The sequence below is a fragment of the Dromaius novaehollandiae genome, chromosome 5, assembly GCF_036370855.1.
Source record: "Dromaius novaehollandiae isolate bDroNov1 chromosome 5, bDroNov1.hap1, whole genome shotgun sequence".
Taxonomy (NCBI): domain Eukaryota; kingdom Metazoa; phylum Chordata; class Aves; order Casuariiformes; family Dromaiidae; genus Dromaius; species Dromaius novaehollandiae.
The window spans coordinates 10,424,943-10,444,019 of record NC_088102.1 but is presented as its reverse complement, the minus strand read 5'-3'; the positions used below and the strand labels follow the sequence as shown (position 1 = coordinate 10,444,019).

Sequence of the window (19,077 nt, the reverse complement as noted above, 5' to 3'; positions counted from 1 at the left end):
AGAGACCTCCTGAACCCTCGGAGACAGACACTAACAGTAGAAAAGAAGCCAGAATTTGCTGTGCAGAGCAAGGTGGAAAGGAGTCTAGGGGAGCTGGTGGGAAACAGTCCACTCAGGTATGTGGCTAAGATTTACTTCTTGTGCATTTTCTGCCCGTCACAACTGCATTTTCACGAATATTCTAGCAAACAAGTTTATTGGGAAGCGATTAGAGGAAGACTTTGAGCAGGTAGCTAGTAGTAGGTGTAAAAATTGGACTGTAAGATCTCTCTAGCCAAGGTGTCTCAAGTGATGGGCAAACAATGCAATTCCAATTTTAGACCCTGAGTACTCACAGCAAAAGTTATGAACGACCAATATACAGAGGAGCCTCAGCTGGAGATCTCAAAACTATTGCTGTTCCTCTGGAAAGCTGGGAAATCTCTAGCTCTGCATAGAAACTATTAATAACTGTCAACCATGAAAGCTTTATGCTTTTAAGTGGCAGTTTGCCAGGAGAAAGAAAGGTGGTGCACATCAAAAATACTGTTTCTAATTTTGACCGCACCTGTTGACACTGACCCAGCAGCAGATGGAACGTGTCATACATTTTATAACAAATAGTGTGTGACTCTGCACAGCCCAGATTGCAGGACTTTCCATAGCACGACACCCTGGAGGTCCACCCTTCCTCCTCTACTGAGAAGCCCCACACATCTAACACAGTAACTAAAAGATGATTTCAACCCCCCTGCTCCTTCAACCCCAACCATTGTATCCTCTTGTCTTTAATTTCAGTCAGTACCATTTAAAAAGAGAATAGTACTGTCGCTTAGGTATAGGCACATCCATGAATGCGTACACCTCTGCTCAGCTTATCAGCGATTGCTTGCAGTGAAGGACAGAGAACAACAGTTGTTGTTGCAAACTTTTACACTAAGTCACACCTTCCCCCCAACCTCTAGGCTGAGTGAGCTGTGCGTGCCTTAATTCTGGAGCGGTGTCTACTGGGAGCCAACATGACTAGATGCCTGATTTAGGACTTTTCTATGGTCTGTTGAAGTATCTAGGTAAGACAGAGCAGCAAGAATTGCTAGAGAATTGTCATCCTCAAGCAAAGACAGACTTTTATTCTGAAAAAACTACCTGCATCCAATCTGCTGCTGTCTAGAGGAGACAGAAGTTGTGTAATGTATATGCCAGAGGAACAAAATATGGTGTAAAATAAGATCTCAGCAAGCTGCAATCCAGCTTACATATTTGGCCTGTTTAGTCCAAGGATGAAAATAATTACACAAAGTCAGTCTAAGCAATCCAAGAAGGATTCGAACATATGAAATACAGTCCTTGCAAGGAACGGAAGGAAGGGAGAACTACACCAGTTTCAGTTCCCCTTGGCTTTCTTAGACTCCTGTGTGAATTTGGCCCAGAAAACTGTCTGGCATCAGGGATGGTGATCATTCATCTCTTCTATTTGCACAAGAATGTGGGAAGGGCTTACAAAAAGCTCCTCTTCTCCCATCTGGGGGCCTGGGTTGGTGCCAGTTAAGTCCAATGATTCATAACCATTTCAAGAAGCTCCTTGCCACTCTTTCTGTTGCAGGCATTTGTAAGGAAAGCAAACGTACATGCCACAGCAGCACGTAGGTTACTCTGTCAGGACGGGGGGATTCTACTTTCCACTGTTTGTAGTGACAGCAGTGAGAGGAGAAGGAAAATAAAACAAACTGATCATCTTATCACACACATCCAGCAAGATTTTCAAATCCCAGCAGCTGGTGATCAGAGAGAAAAAAGATCTATCACACACACAGAAGCACTTAATGCACTCTTTGCTCAGAAAGGCAAGTAACTGCATCTTTCAAGTGCAACTCTTCTCCTCCTTTGCAGCTACAGGAGTGACCACAGCACAGCAGACATGGCAGTGCACCAAAGTTGTGCTGCACAGAGATGAAAAGCGAGTGCCTACCTGGAAGACGGGGGTCGGTGTCTGCCTCTGCCTGCCTGCTGACAGCTGTCCCTGCCGTGATAGACGAGGTGCTTTGGGTCATTCATGGCCCGGGCCTGGAGTGGGGCGGCTCCGGCTCAAAACCCCGCCTTGCGTCATGTGAGTCCTTCATGACTAGGGATTCCCAAAGCCAGCTCCCTTTGCCCACATTTCTGTAAGCCTTCATGAGCTTTTCTGCATGTTGAGCGGCAAATTGCAGCCGTCTGTCTTGTCTTTGAATGCTAGCCACGACTTTGTTTGTTTTCTCTTCTCTTTCAAAAGTTCCTTGTGTCTTTCTGGCTCACTTAATGAGCTACAATACTCAGCTCCTCTACTTTTAAAGTGCTGCCCAGAGCTGATCAGCTCTACGTCTTCTTGCAGGACAGCTAGGCAATGGGTATGGTTAGGCTGGGAAATGAAGGTGCTGCCTATCCCAGCATGAGTGTGACGGATTCATCCGGCTGATGTGGATAACAACGTCAACAGAGACATGATGGCTTGGATTAACAGCTTTAATAGGGTTCATGCCTCAGTTTCTGCAGTGCCCTATAGCCGATACTACCACAGATTTGCTCTTAGTGCTTGCAGTTAGCTGAATTAAGGTATCATCTTAACACCTCAACTTGCAGGATGGGTGGCTGGAGCACAGAGGGAGGGTGACACTGCAGACTCATCAGTTGTAGGGACTGTGTCCAAGGAGGCTTCAGCAGCCAGGAAGGGTGGGAAGCCTGAGAAAGAAACATCTTGGGGATGGAACAAGTGCCTCAGAGACTACTCAGGAGGAGTTCTAAGGAGAAAGCCAGAAAGGTTGTGCATAGCCAAGAAGATTAGGAAGAAAAGTGGCTTCAGATATTTGGAGCAGTTCTGCCAAATGGTCCCTCATACTGTGTTTTAGTGAGTTGCCTGAGTTGGACTGTTCTCATCTTTACCTATCACAATGCAGTCCGACCGTGGGTTAAAATTGCGATTTTCAAGCATGTGACAGGCTGTTGTAATCCATGTCTATTACATAACCCAGCAAATATTTTGCTAAAGTTCATTTAAATTGTAGGATTCATGGTGGTGAGGAACAGATTCCTTTTTATGACTTTTTCCTCTCTGAAATACAGGATAGTGACATGAAAATGGCAGCTTTTCCTCTGCTTGCCCAATTCCGTGGCCAAGCAATGGCACCATGCTCTGCTTCACACCAATCATATTCTGCTTATCAAGGAAAAGGTTTACATTTCTCCCTTCCCTCCTCTCTCCTGCTGTGGGACATGGAACAGATGACAGCGTAAAAGACAAGCATGGCATAAGTCAAGGAAAGAAATGGAAACAGTGTAGAAAGGAGGTAAGCTATCTTCAGAGCGAACTAGGTAGAGCCCAATCCTTATGCTGCTATGCTGCTATGCTAAAGTAACTCAGGAGTAAGAGAGGACGCAACAGGGAAAGGAGGGAAACAAGAGAAGTCTTGTTATTTACCTTCACTTTGAGATTGTAAGTTGCTTGACATATAATTTCATGACCCTTTCCCAGGACTTTTTTTCCCCCTTCTCCCTTTAATGCTATTCCTGCCTTTCTGGTGATGCTGAATCTGTGCAGCTCTCAGACTCTCACATTTTCTCCTGCTCCTCCTCATCTGACTAGAGACTGGAGCCCAGCCCTGCTTCTTTCTTCTCATCAGGTTTCTCTGCCCTTTCCTGTATTACAAAGAACCACTGTTGAAGGCAAAGAAACTATGACTGTTGGGCCAGATCACCAACTACTGCATGTTTTACAAGAACGTAAGATCCAGCTCCTTCTGGACCTGCTGGGACTCATCTTCTTCATCTTTTTTGTACTTTTTGTTTTAATCGTGGTTGTTTTGCTAATCACTGCTTTAACCCCCACTTACTAAAGCTTTTGGTGGCCCAACTACCTTTTCCAGTCACACTAGTGTGAATCTAGAGTAAATCTGCTGGTGTAGGTGGGATTGTAAGATAGGGGATGACTGTACGTTCCACCAACTAGAGCCAAAACCAATGTCATCATCGTCAGCATCTTTCTTGCTGTTGTTCCTAATATCAAAGAGAGAATGTAGTCTGGGAATGGTGATACTAATCATCAGACTTTGAGTTGCATCATGTCCCTACTTCAACCATCTCCAATTGCTTTACAGCCATTAATTAGATATTGGAGCCCTGTAAAGAGGGTATTCATTTTCAGGGTGAGGCATTGAGAAGGCAATGCCCTCAAAAGCAGATATCAAGGGTCCAGCCCTGCTTTGTGGTGAAATCTCCCACTGATTTATTAGCTTCTGGTCAGCGATAGGAGTCAACAAAAGACTCCCTGTCTCCTGCCAGAACATTTATCCCACTGGGAAAATGGGTGCCACAGAAGTGCTGGCTCTTCTCTGTGGCACAGCCGTATCAAATTCAAAGGTAGATCTGGGCTCAGTGGAAGAAACCTTTCTTGCTGCTATGTTTAGCAGTGGCAGAGAAGACCTTTACAGAGCAGAAACCGTGCTCTCGAATCTGAATGTCTGGGGCAAAACACCCTTTCTAGCACCGACTTTGCTGGGGGCTATCACATTTCCTCTTCCAGTCAGTGGCAGCAAGATTTCCAATCCCCTGGCAGTCTGAGGTGGATTTACCCCCTTCACACTACTGCTGAACCCCAAAGGGAAATACCAAGGTTGAGCATCAGTCCAAGATGAGCACTGCTTTGGTACTGCCAGACTTTGAAAGCATGATCGCTGTGAAAGCATAGTCACAGCACCTCTCCTGAAACTACTTGCGATGCTGCAGTAACTTAAAGTATTCTGCTTCATGCTGTGTGTCACGGACATTTTGAAAAAAGAAAGTGAGTCTGGAAAACTTCCCAGATTATGCAATGCATCTGCCTCCTGTGCTTTAAGAAAATAGTGAAGGTGATGAGGCTATTTCCTTTACTTGTTGCATAGATGCGTATCGTGCTCTCTCACTGGGCTAATCCATTGATCCCATCCCAGCTGCATGTTTCATTAGAAGAAGTCTGTGTTGAGGTGAGACAGAAAGTCCTGTGGCAGTAAAGGACAGATGAAACAGTTTCATTTCCTCTCTCTTATGTCCTCCCTGAATGCAGTACTGAGTGTAGATAAGAGAATGCTTGCTATAATTTACAATGAATTTACCAGCAGAATTTTGCTAATATTTTTCCCACAGTGATTTTACCTGGACACATTTCTTCCAGCTTGTTCTGACACAGGAACTCACACTGATATAGATCTGATGGTGCAATTGTACGAAAGAAAACCCTGCAAGCACAGCTAGTACTAATCACACTAATCTCAGAACTGGCTGCTGCCTACATAGCTAGACTCTGTGTGGGGACATAGGCTATCAGGATCAATAAAGCAACAAAATAATGGAGAAGCAGGAATGAAAGGTTGCACTTGTGTGACCCTCATGGCTGCAAGGATACCTTGGCATAAAATGAAGGTGTTATGCCAGTAAGTTTTGATATAACAAGAGGGATTAGAGACTACTATTTAGTAAGCAGAGAGAGTTCAGTATAGAAAATCAGAATCCTGTAGGCATTTAAAAACTTGTCTGTCTCTCATCACTAAATAAGATTATTTAATTGCCTGTGCTGATGTAAAGATGGGGATGTATCCTTGAGAGAGAGCTATTCCTTTGGTATTTGATAGATTGGTGGTGCTGATTTTCTAGGATGTTGTTCCAAAGCCCAGAGCAATCAGTAGAAAGACCTCTTTTCAGTGGGCTTTAGCACAGGCTGGTCAGGGTGGAGGAGGCTCCCTTGTGCTGGGAAACAGGTCCATGTGCCTTTTCTTGGACAGCAAACCACCCTTAGGAGATCCTCCCCATCCTCCTCTCCTGCGCGTTCTTACCACCGCATCCCCCCAAAGTGCACACTGAGCCACGCCAGTGAGCTGATCCAAGGTGAAAATAACCCTCCTGCAACCCCACTGCCACCAAAACCCAGCGGGGTATCCCACTGAAGTACTGCAGCCCGGCACGTGCCGGGGATGCAGACCGCCACGGGCAACTGTGCTGGCACATGCTGCGGGAAAGGGGCGCCAGGGACGGGCTGGGTCGGGGAGAAGGGTGCGTGGAGCCAGGACGCTGGCGCTGGGGAGCTGCGCGCCCTGTAAGTGCTGATCCGGGCTTATTTTGCAGCCACTTCTCTGTACAGACAAGCCCAGCCTAGCTGTTTTCTTGACTGTTTGTCTTGGCAGCAAGTCCCCCCATCGAACCGAGGGTGTCATTTATCTCCCACAGCAGCAGCCCTCGGCAGAACTAGTAGCAGCAGCGAAGCCCCGGAGGCCCTCGCTGGCGGAGGCTAACCCTGGCCTTTGGCTCGCATTCCTCGCCCTCTCGCACAGGAACAAGGGTCCTTAAAGAGAGCCTGTTGCAGCCAGAGAGGCTTGGACAGAAACAGATGGTGCGTGAACCACTGGGCAAATGCACCCCAAATTCAGGCTGTTCGTGCAGGAATGTCCTACCAGAGCCCACCTGAGATCTCGAGAGTCTTCCCCTTCCTTGAGGTTTTGAAACAAAACACTAAAGAAAAAAAAGCATGTCTTTCAGCTTGTTTTGGTGTGTTCCTAGGGCATGTCTATTCCTCTTATGAATTAGAAACACTGGCAATCACAATATGTTATGCCTCTAACTGGTACATACCATCCTTATTTCTTGCACTTAGATGAGGAACAGCAATACAGTTTATTGCGCACTGGATGGACAAAGAAAGCTTTGTTGACTCTGGGATTTTGTCATGTTGATGTTTCTTTTCCACTTGACACTAATACGGCACCAAAAGGGCTGGTTCGCACCCACTGGAAATAGAAGTGTGAAATTAATAGCCAAAAATAAAAACTCATGAAATGATTTGGGAAAGAGGGAGAACAGCGAGAACTCAGAGGAATGTAATTTACTGAGCCTGATTCACTATGCTGGCAAGGAGCTCTGTGCCAGAGCCAAATGAATCAGATTCCTTTTCAGTCTGTGCTGGCACCACAATTATTTAGGTGAAGCCATGGGTAGAAGGAGCAGATATTTGGGAAGCGTTACTGGACAGACCGTAAGTTGAGACACCCTGACATGTCTGCTGTAACTGAACCGGCTTGTGCCATTTTAGCATTATATGCACTGAAAGAATTAAAAAAGTGAAAATGAAGTATGATGGCACGTCAGGTCAGAGCCTCTTCTGAGAGTCAGGGAGGTTATTCCTCACACGAGCCGAGTCTGGCTCCTGCAGGTTTTGTTTATCTCTGTCTTGTAATGGGGCTGGAATAAACGCTGTTGCAGCTCATAAACAAACATCTCAAGATAATATTTCTAAGAAAAAAAATGCATCTGGCATTTTGTTTTAGATCCTCAAAATTTGCAGCCTGTATTCAGCAGCTCTCGAGACACAGTGGGCACAGCTCTCGCTGTGCCCATGGTGTTGCCGGTAAAAGCAGAGAGTCTGCCCAGAGGAGAAGGGATGCCACTGTCCCTTTGGCATTTTGGGGATGTCACAGATTGCTATAGAGTCCCGCGTATGGATTTTCACAACTCTGGCTGATCTCAGGAACCCACTTGGTGCTATTCTTGCAAAGTGCAAAGATGAATTTGGCACCTGAAAAGCATCAGTATTGCAGTTCAAATGCCCATTCAGCAAAGTCCTAAAATACATGTATTTCTTTGACCCTGTGCTCAAATCCAATGGCAATCAAGAGGATGACCTTGCCCAAGTGCTTTACTGACCTGGGCCTTTTAAAGACTGCCATTAACTTCTGGGGATTTTGGATGAGGCCCCAAACAAGCTAAAGGATGAGTTTAGAAAAATTTGTGCTGAAAAGACCTTCATATTTTAGGATTTGGCCACAGTTTGCTGCTGCAGACATTCTCTTCTCCTATTTGTTTGTTTCTCTGACTTAAAAATTATCCATGGAAAACACTGCCTCAGTGTTCAGCAACAAATGCAAAATGCTGCCGGCACCCTCCAGATGTCAGATCTGAGTACGTGCTTGTGCTTGCCCGGCTAAGAAAGAAACCTGGCAAATCTGTATTCATCTGTTTCTCACCTGTATCATCATGACAGTGAGCTAAAGCTAGGGCAGATGCACGGAGCCCGCAGAGAGACCTGCTTGCGAAAGGAGCCTATTTTTAACAAGCCTTTCTTCCACGCTGCAGAGGAAACAAAGGATTTAACAGGAGCTGCTTGATGTGGGGTTCGTCGTGCGGTTTTCCCCACCCTTGTTTGGATGAGCCTGCCCCATCGCCTTGGCAAGCTTCCCCAAACACACCACACGCCTCGGGCAGCCCGCCAGCCTACCTGCCTGAGAAAAACAGACCTGCTTTCCCCGCCGCGCCCCGACCTTGAAGGATGATAGCCCGTTGGCAAGAAACATCGGCAGTAACTGTTTGGAAAACACACGCCCGCCAAGTTTCGCCTGCAACTGGCTTTCCCCAGCGCGTCCGCCGGCCCTCGCCCGCCGCGCGACGCCGGGGCCTCACTCCTGCTCTGCATCCGGGGGCACTTATGGAAGAGGGTATTAAATATCTCAGGTGGGCATCCTCGCTTCGGGCGCTCCCGTGCTCAGCTAGCCGAAGGAGAGGGATGTCCCCCTCTGCGTGCCCCCTCGGGGAGCCCGGCGTGGCCCCGTGCCGCAGCGTGAGCCGCCCCGTTGCACGGGGCCGACGGCACCATCCTCTCCCTCCCCAGGAAATGCGGTACTGGAGCTGGGGGCCTGGGAAAACATTGCTTCCCTCGCCAAAATCCCCAGACCTTCCGGCTCATGGGTGGGGAAAGCCTGGTTGGTGGTCAGGTGTCAGAGTGGAGCACCGTGTTTGTTATATTTTTATTTGCTTCTCTTAGGTAGCACCCAGAAGTCCCCAGCAACATGTCTCTCGTGTTGAAAATGGTAAGAGCCATAAAACTGATGTGTTTGCTAAATAAGTAAATCCGTGCAGGCAGACAAACATTAGGAAAATGACACTGTTGAAAAAGTCACATTTACAAAAGAAAAACACCCCACCCAAATTAGGATAGTATACTTTGAGTAAATCAAATTAAATTACTGCTTGGGTATAGCCCCAAAATATTTGCTATAATCTTATACCAAATCAACTACTTAATCTAAACAGCAGGTAATCAGCAGAGTTGGACTGTATCTTTTCACGGGGTGGAGAAGTAACTTGCTCCTCGACTTGTCTCATTCATTTCAACATGGCAACTCAAGCAGTAATATACTTTGTATGACCGAGCATGTGAGAAACCCACTGACTTCCCATTGTTGTGGGAAACAGAATCCTAAACTATTTACAAAAGAACAGCAGAAGTAATCAGGCATATTTTTTAAAAAAGCTCTCCACTTTTAGTCTTCCAAAATGTTTACAAGCTGTGTTTTGTAGATTATAACTTCTTCTACCAGAATAAATAGTAGGGAAATTTATTGCAGAATGTAGATAAACATAGATTTTGTATATTTTAGGAAAAAAAGATACTGTAGAAATTTCAGATACTTGACATTTCTATAGGCTCGACCTTAAGACAACTAGTTGCTTATTTTAAAACAGGCTAATATGTGCATAAACTAAAGAAAAGATTTGTAATTTATTGATATGCTTCTGCCAGCTAAGAACTGGTTTTCATTACTCTTTTGACTCATTCCTCCAATCATCGTTGTTCTATTTCAGCAATATTTCATATTAAAATGTGTATATTTTTTCCCTTTAAAAGAAAGGTTAAATTTCTAATTTCCTACTGCTCTGCAGTAGGGAAAAACTGGAAGAAAAAAAGTGCCCTTCTTTCAGAGTGCTGTATTGTTCAGCCGACAGATTGAATACAAAGCATAGGACACATTGAATTTTGCAAACATTCACTATGCAATGCAGCTTTTAGCTATTGTAAATGCCAGGTAGATTGTATCATGCACTGTGTCCTGCTAGTCACTTCCTAATTGCTATGAGAAATGAAGGGCAACTGTGAATTAAGGCATGCAATCTGCAACAGTTAATTTAGACACAATTTAATTTAATTTGTATACAAAGTCAAAGGCTTCCTCAAGCTTAGCTTCAACATAATGCAGGCACTGAGGAAAGTTTAGGGGGGGGAAACTACAGGCTTTTCTTAGCTCTATTTTTTCTTATCTGAATCATGCAGCATCAGAGCAAGCCACACCCTAGAAGCTGCAGGCTTTGCCGCCGAGGTTGAGTCGCAGCTAGCAGCGCACAGTAAAGCAGAAGCAGAATACAGAAAAGTATAGAAAATGTAAGCCCACCACTGGCTGGAGATCCTGGCCAGTTAGGAAGAACTAGATGAAAGCAGTCACACATCTTGGTAGATTATGGTGGCACAGCAATAATAAGAGAGGAAAACTTTGTCTTTTCAGAGGCTCCCCGTGCAGAACCAGTCCCAATCCAGATGCGGAGACTGTGTGATTCTGTGCTGCAGGAGGAGTGCGGCTAGACTGAAACTAAATGCTGACACACTCCTTAGTCCCCCGGTGAATATACATCCTCGGACGCCAACCAGATTGTTCCAGGCTGTCCTGCATTGCATTATGCCTGAGTGATCATTGCTTGCAGCGCCGGAGCTTCAGGTCACTGCAGAGAGAGGGAAGGAGTGATATAGATGTTCCCAGCAGAGCCCGGAGACACTTAGGGAGATTGATGAAGGATGCCCGGGCTGCCTGGCGGCCCCGATTGGCTGCTGCGCTCCTGGAGCTCGAGTTGAGAGGGCAAACTGACACCGAGAGCACAGCAGCCTCCCGGCGAGGGAGAGCCAGTCAGGAGACCCCCAGGCACCTGGGGCTTGGAAATGTCAAGGCGAGTTTCTGCATGCCTCCCTGGGAAGATGTGGCTGAGGTGGGCAGGAGGGGAGTGAACCCCCCGATCTTCCCTTTCCTGCTAGGCAGGGCCTGATCCAAAGCCCTCTGAAGTCAGCAGAGGGAATCCCACTTTTCTGCCAGTGCTTAAAAATTACATGCTTAAACCCCTGTCCCCTAACAGAGAAAGGGGTCTGGGACACATACGGAGAATGAACTTCAGTTCATGGTCATCTACTTACCACCATCAAGGATGAATAAGAGTCAGATAAAATGTATATGAGGATCTTCAGTGTTGTATTTATGATAATGCTCAGACACTTATGCAATGAACATCAGACAAAGACATCCCAAAGCCCCTCTTGGTCTTTTATTAGTAATTTTTACAAAACATAGAAATTGTGCTCCCCATTCTAAATGCAATCAGCCCCAGGCAGAAAACAGCTGCTATTCAAAAATGCTCACTATGTCTGATCCAGTGCCCGCTTAGATCAATGGGACCAGTTTTCATAATCCCAATGGGAGCTGAATGGAAACCGAGAGGAGTCAGTGCAAGCCAAAAGGTGAGTACTCCTAAAGGCAACGAATTCACCCTTACTGTCTCCCCCATCCCTGTTTGTGAGTATCGCAGTGGTATTCTTAATGAGGACAGGACAGGAAGGGGCTTCAAAGCTTCATGCTAGAGCTGGATAATAGCAGTGGCCCCGCAACTGGCAATTCATGGCAAAGGCAGCGGCAGGTGTGGTTGTATTGCTTCAGGCACCAGGGTTAGCTTGTCCTCAGCCCTCACTTCATCACGAAGGAGATATGCCCCCTGACATCAGTAAGCTGGTCCCATCTAGGACTGTGGGATTCAGTGCCTCTGAGAGCATAGGAGAGCCGGCTCCCAGCAGAAGTGAGGTGTATAGCCTCCTGAGGGTGGGTTCAACTCCCATGACTTTAAAGGTCTACAGTATAAACATCTACACTTTGGGTCCCATTACAGTCAAGGGACTACAGTCATCTAACCAGTGAAGGTATTTAGAGATTGTGCTTCAGATCTCACTGTCTGTATGGACCATACAACCCACAGTTTTGCCTCCATGGCTCCTTGAGCTGCCATGGGAGACTAGATGCCAAGCTTAGATGTAGAGATCTGCATTGCAAATACCTTGCAAATATGGTTAGGTGAGATGAATTCCACCCCTGGCATTTGTGGGTTTATAGATGCCAGTGATGAGCTACTGCAGAGGATCTAGAGATGAGACCAACATTTATGTTAATTGTACCAGCCCAGATTAAGCAACTGTCACCGTGCTGGACCAGTCCTTGTGACGGACACAACCTTCGCTATGCAATGGGAGTGTAAGGTCACAACTGCTGTGCTTGTGTGAGTCCCTTACACCCATCTGGACATAAGCAGGGCTTGAAAAGAGGATAATCACTATCACAGCACTTCCTATCCATGTACAGCTTGGATAGGAGCAGGAGTAGGCAATTATTCTCTAGAAGCTGATAAACATTTTGCTGGAGTATTATATTCCTAAGATATATAGTGTATGCTAGGTTCCAGAATTGAAAACCAATGGTGCATTTGAACCTCCTACTCTCTGCTACCTGTGTCTTATGGCATAAAACCTTGGATGGCAGAGCCAGTCCAAGATCCCCCTGCTTGTCACTGCATACAAGGACAATGAATCAGAAGACCTAGTGAAGTGACTCAGGGATTCTCTGTGCATAGGACGTGGTTCCTCTATATTTACAGAACCAGCTGATCAGAAAAGCGCAGTGAGGCATCTGACAAGCAGATTATTCTTAGTGCAGCAGAGAAAGAAAAACTCATGTGTTGTTTCCTATTGTTGACAGGCCTTTGCAAATTATGCTTTTAAATGTAGTAAACTAGTGAAGATGACAACAGTTCCGGTAAAAATGCACATGCAAGCATACACACACACACACACACAGAGGAGGACAGCTGAGCCAGAAGAATCTCCTTATTTACTCATTTCAGCCATGTGTTTTCACCTACAAAGCCAAAACACTTCTTGTAGCAGGTCCTTTTTTGTTTAGCTTTATTTTTGCCTCTGGTATCAGTAGTGAATTCATGTTGAAGACAGAAAGTTTGCAATATAAGGAGTGCAACAATACATCACCATCCAGCACAGGAAACCAGCAAAGTAGGACCTGGAAAAAAAAACCCTGACTGGGGGCAAGATCTAAACAAGGTTTTGGAACTTAAAGCATGATTTATGCAGAAATTAGCCAGCACTGTCCAGCACTGTGGTCCCAAACACCCCAGCTCTCTACTCAGGCTGCTGCCTAATACTGAACAGAACTGCACTGTGCAGGCACCTCATTTTGTTGCCCAAGAGATTGGATCTGCTCCTGCATATGCCCATAGCTGTCCTGTGGGAGGGGGTCAATGTCTAGCTTACCCTTGAGCCTATCTGGGCTCCCAAGCCTCTCTCCACTGGATTTCCGGAGATATTTTGTTGGTAGCTGTCCTTGGAGCATACATTACCAGAACTAGCAGGTTTGGGTTTCTCAACAGGCAGTGATTTAGGGTGGTGCCCACCTTCATTGTAATAATCCAGTGCATAGAGCACTCCCCTGGAATGTGGTTGGTCTGGGTTCAGTTCCCTCTCTGTTTTGAGAGGGTTCAAATCCACATTTTTCATATCCCAGAAGAACCAGAAATGTGAACAAAGACTAGCACTGGATCTGGGAAAGCACTTTGTCGTAAGGCCATTATAAAAGCTCTGGGGCTCTTGACTGCTGAACAACTCCTTCAGACAGACTGTTTCTGAATACTGATGAAGGGAAAATGACAGCCCCTTTACAGAGGAAACGGTGAAGAATCAGTAGCTCCTCCCCGACGGACCAGATGTGCAGTCACAACAGGGGGTAGTGGCAGTAGCTACTGAAACGTGCAGTTTTCTGAGGTATTGATGAAAGAGAGCAAGACTTGGAAATGGCACAGTACACCTCTGGCTGCACATAGTGGACTCTGGCGTGTTTAGTTTGCATGAGCTGGCTACACAGAGCCGGGCTGTTAGAGTATCTCTACTGTAGCTGCGCAACAAAACACAGACCTGCCAGCCAACCTCTGCAGCACCAAAACTCAGCTCCCTCCATCCCCAGCCTTCCTGCATTCTTCACAAAGATATGTTCTCTAAACATATCTTTCCCCTGTATAATCCAAATGCTCATCCTCTGAAAACGTCCTCTTCTCCATTGCACCTCACTAGGTGTATCCAGGTGGAGGTGCCCTCTGGGCTGGCAGCTGGAGTCTGATGGCCGCAGGGCAAGTGTGTCATGGAAACATCGACAGATGACAGAAGAATAAGGAAAAACAATTGCAATGTGCTAGTGCTCCCTCAGGGACTGCAAACAAGAATAAGATAAAAAAGACAATACCAGACCTTTCTTGTGACATTTCATACCCTAGAAGGGTTGTGCTGGGTAAAGAAGGGCTGTGCCCTTCTCTGGAAGAACAGCCCCAGGCACAAGTGCCCCAGTGGACTGTGGTTTGGAAACATCATAAAACTGCCTGTCCCAGGGCCTTTTTCCACTTGCTGTGTAGTTGTGCAGCTCTGTATTCCTTCTCTGCTTGTCATGACTTTACTCCCCTAGCCCAGGCCGTGTTGGCCATGATAGGACAGAGCTGCAAGGCTTGACCAGGCTACACATTGAGCAATGTCACAGAATGAGGCGAAGCCGCTGCGCATCAGGAGGAGGTTGGTGGTACAATATTTCTGTTTCCCTCTGAGTCTACAAAGATCTAGGAGGGAGGTATTGGTGGAGTTATGTTTGTGTGTTCAAAGGTGGGATTAACTGAAGAGTCTTTAGTTCTCTAAAAGGGAGGTGTTTAGTCTTAAGTTCATTTTCAAGGATCTCTTTCTAATTTCTGGGAAGAGAAATGCACCTTTGAAGGGAGATTCCTACTCCTGTCTTCAGTGCCAGGCGTTGAAAACACCCATCTCTCCAGTACTGTACGGGGGAGCCTGAAGGACCATTTCTTTCTGGTTGCTGTGTTTCATTGCCTATACTTGGGTACACAGCACTGTTCCAGCCACCGTAGGGCATTGGAGGCATCTGCATAGGGCCCACAGATATGGCACAGGGCTCAGAGGAAACCCGTGTCCTTCCAGAGAGGCAAGAAGAAGCAAGGTGAGACACCCTGAACATCTCAAAGAGCACTAGACACCTACCTTTGGACATCTGAACCTAGCCCAGGAGGTTTAACTTTTAGATTGTTAAAGCTGGGTGAACACAACTGTTCTGGATCATGTTCACAGATTCATAACTGGATCTTGACAATCTGAGTAACTGGATGATTGGAATTGTTCTTTGTGGTATATTTATTTTTTCTACATTCATTTCTACTTCTTTTGTTTGATTTCCTCTTTCCCTTGTGATTCTGTTTTTCCAAATACTGAAGCACCTGCAACATTGACCCCTTAAGGGAGCTCATGTTTCTGTTCTCTCCATAGGTACTTGCATGGTAATGAGGCCTTCTTGTTGGATACTGCCTTCTCTAGCCACTTGATCTACTTCATTTCATGGGCAAGGTTCTTCCAGCACGATTTATGGTGTTGGCCCTGCACACCCTGTTCCCGCTGTATTGTTCCTGGCGGCCCCCTGCACAGGAGCACAGTGGCAGGGCGAGATGCGGTACACAGCGGTCGCTTGCCGCACTGCACTGGACAGCGCGCACCTGATCCCCTCTGCAGCCAGGAGATTTAAAGCTTCACCATAAGGCCACAGTTTTGTCAGAAGTAAAAATACTAGCAGAGAGTTTGGGTTAGAAATCTACTTCCTGGAGGTATTACTAGCAATTTCTCCAAGTTTGGGCTGGGCCAGCCCTTACCACGTCTCCATACACTAATGTGTTTGAATGACTTTGCCATAGGTCAGCGGCAGTATCTTAGGGAGAAAGAATTCCAGCTGTCTTCTTACTTTGCAGCTTTCATGCCATTGAAAGGTTAACGGGGCCAAATGCCTCCCTGATCCTTGAATGCATGGGGAAAACACAGGGAATACAGTTAGCCCTTTGAAACTTAGAGCTGGAAGAGGACTGATAGGCCACTTGCATCTGTTCTCAGAGGCACTGGCTGCGTGAGATGAGCAGTATCTTCTCTAACGCTTCAGCTGCTCTGTGTTGGTACGTTGCTTAAGTGAGAGAACCTCCTTCATTTCCACTGTGCCAGATGTCCCTGTCACTCTGCATTTTTATTTTACCAGGTTCCATAATTTTCCCCCAGACCTCTATTCCTGCATTCCTCTTCTGTGTTTGCACTCTAGCAGCCAAATTAATATCCTTGTTCTTGTAAAGGCCCTGATCCCTCTCTCTTTCTTCCTCGCTCTAAAACAGAGGGTTCCTGCATTTCTTAGCGCTGACCCTGAATTGCTGATTACCAGTCAGATGGTGCTGTCATTGCATGTGCAAATGCAGAACATGTGTGGCATGAGATTTTTTCCACTAAGTTCTACTGGGACCAGCAGGGAGCTGCACTGTCCTGGGACACTTGTTCACACTGTCATGCCCAACAGAAGGTCCACACAGTGTCTCCCCAGCCTCCTCGCTCTGCTTCATTGGCTTCCTGAAGTCCTTCCTTTTTTATTTGCTGTGATTCTTTCGCTTAGATTTATGATCTGGCCAGTTCAGCTATTTGAGATCTAATGTATCAACTTGCAATAGGACTTGCTGCAAACTCTGTGGAATTACCGATCATCTGATTTGCTATGTCTGCCTCTATTTTTTAAGGATGTCTTATTTGACTTTCTAGATTCTAAGGTGTTTTAGTCTATGTGGCATGGACAGGTTGCAGTGATGCCTGCCACCTGACTTTTGTGATTTGGTATCTGCTGAGTTGTACAGTCTCCTTTATCAGTAACATCCAGCTAGGCACTTTCCCAAGGTAAAAATCTGCTTAGGGAGCTGGACTGATCACATATGCACAAACCTTTTCTGGCACAAATGCAATATGAAAGTAAAGCAACAAAGCTCACTGGAGCCAAATGGGTGTCATTCATTTCTGTCATCCTGCAGGTCTTGCTGCCTTAAGCAGTACTTGAAGAACAGAATGGAAAACTTAGAGGCAAGTTTAGAAGTTGCCTGAAACTGTTCCTACTGTACCTGTAGGCATGCAAAGCTGATAATTGTGCATGGAAAAAATGGATGCAAACCAAAATGCATTAAAATCTTTGGTCTGAAATAAAAAAGGCATGCTCAATTTCCCCCTTCCTCCCTCTTTTAAATATGTCAGTGATCTTCTCTGGTACTGGAGTGCACATAAAAGTCAGCACGTGGTGCCTTGCTGCAGCCCCTGGGCACTGAAGGAGCCTGGGTGCATGGACCTTTAGCCTGCACAATCCAGGTGCATGGAAAAGTCTGAACTTTTCTAAATTTGGGCCACTTGTTTACACTGCTGTTTTTTTTCTAGCCTGAGATCAGCTTTAGTCACCTGCAGTCACACTACTTTGCTTGGCTAAGTGAAGGTATATGCATGTGTATATGTGCTGGCACATCTTCAGGACAAGGGAGGGGGCAGTGTCCAGTGAATGTGTGCTCTCTGTAGGGTCATATTTTGATGTCCTGACTGAGCCATTCCTTAGGCAAAGCTCCACCGAGCAGCTGTGTAAAGCCATTTAGACAATGGACTTCTCACTATATTTCAATATATGAGCTGAATGAGGATTGAGCAAAACCTGTAGACACTGACCCCCTGCACGGTTATTATTTATAAAGACACTGGCTTTTGCTGCTGATATAACCTGGCCCTCTGTACCTCAACTTTTGTTGGAGATTTTCTATTATTGCTCTTAATGAATTTTACAAGATCTGCTTTCTGTTTTCCTCTGCTTTCTGTTTTAGCTTCCTCCTAATCAGCGTTTAGGCAGAGATCAAGGCTTGCACAGAAAAGAGATTTTCCTACCCCAAACCATGGAAAAGACCTGAGCCAATCACAGGTTTAGCTTCATGGACTGTAATCAAATTATAGTAGCGCAAAAGTGCAGTACAAGTATTCCTAATAACATATATTCACTTTCAAGCCTCTATTTTGAGACAGTCACGTATAACATCTCAACTTTGTGGCCTGAAAGACTCTTTAAATTAATGTCCTATTAGAAAAACTTTGATTGGTTCATTAAAATGTATCTGAATCTTTCTGAGTGAAATATATCAAACTCAAATATATCAAACCTTTCATTTTTATAAGAAATACCTACTTACTGTGATTTGTCATGTCCCATTATGAGCATAGTTCATTTTTCTCCTTCTGTTTCAGGCCTCTAAATCATAGAAAATCAATTACAGAAATTTCTTCCCTTTCACAAGGAGACATTTTTCTACGTTGTTTTGCTTGGGCTATGAAGAAATACTGTGACTCTAGGAAAATGCCCATGGCAATCTAAAACCTGCCAGCTTTATGTAGATCTATTTCCCAATTTTCTCTTTTTAGCAAACACCAGCGCAGAAAATCCTCTTCTTCCACAACGGTCAAATCAGCACTTCTCCATTAACCAGCCAGTAAGAAATGATCTGTTGGCTACCTGGGTGATATCCACTACCCAGATAAAGAGGTAGGACTGTAAAAGGACTTAGATGCTGCAGGGTTGAGTATTTCAGGGCTTTACCTGAAATACTTTGTGTGTTTCCCTATCTAGCTCTGGCTTGAGCCCTAAGTTCCTATGCAGGGCCCGGAAAGAGCTAGACATTATGAGTGGGATTCACCTAAGCCAACAAGGAGTAATTACCTAAGTTAGCCTGAATAAAATGCCAAGGAGAGCAGCAGGGACCATCAAAGAGATGCAGACACTTAGCTCCGTGCTACCTTCCGGTGGGCGGCAAGCTGAAGCACAGTTCCCTCCGTTTTCTGGAGAAGGGCTCCTGAAGGCAACCTCTCCCACCTTATGGTGCCTGTTGTAAGCATTGGCTACGCGGTGGAAAACTGCTACAGTAGAAAAGAGGCACTGTGCTCTACACGAAAATGTCCTTTGGCCGAGCAGTGAAGGGGCTTGAACTGGGCTCTGCTATGTCTGGAAAAATGTTTTAGCTGGTGAGTACTACCTTCTTACGTGTTGCCAGAAGCCCTGCTCCAGAGCTTGCTCTACTGAATCAGCTTTACTGATTTGTAAAGCTCATCATGACTCATCTCTGCAAACTCATCTTTCAAGTGAGAAAGGCCTTTTAACCTGAGTCTCATGTATTGTGGGTGTTATGCTGAAATCTGCCCAGTCCATGTTTGCTGATGGGTCTTCTCTATCTACTGAAGATGTACGCGACACGTTTGTAATCCTTGCCACCCCATTTGCCTTTGTTGCATCTGCTCTGTCTGTCTATCAGCCTCAT

General features: G+C 45.7%; 1 protein-coding gene and 1 long non-coding RNA gene across 4 annotated transcripts in view; one reads left to right on the top strand and one right to left on the bottom strand.

Annotated features, from left to right (window-relative positions):
* Nucleotides 1-2,080, bottom strand: part of AHNAK2 (AHNAK nucleoprotein 2) — a 69,372-nt gene extending 67,292 nt beyond the window's left edge. The window contains exon 1 of the mRNA XM_064511985.1: nt 1,949-2,080. Within this exon, the coding sequence (XP_064368055.1) occupies nt 1,949-2,030 (82 nt within the window). The 5' untranslated portion in view covers nt 2,031-2,080. The remainder of the gene's footprint in view (nt 1-1,948) is intronic.
* A 3,624-nt stretch (nt 2,081-5,704) lies between these two features.
* LOC135328440 (uncharacterized) lies at nt 5,705-17,569 on the top strand. Of its 3 annotated transcripts, XR_010389298.1 has the most exons (3): nt 8,499-8,837; nt 10,308-14,458; nt 15,215-17,569. It is a non-coding gene; the product is annotated as an uncharacterized LOC135328440 (long non-coding RNA). The 3 variants fall into 3 exon arrangements; XR_010389299.1 differs by lacking the exon at nt 8,499-8,837 and adding an exon at nt 5,705-8,481 and having other exon boundaries at nt 10,308-17,569; XR_010389297.1 differs by having other exon boundaries at nt 10,308-17,569.
* Nucleotides 17,570-19,077: the final 1,508 nt, after the last annotated feature.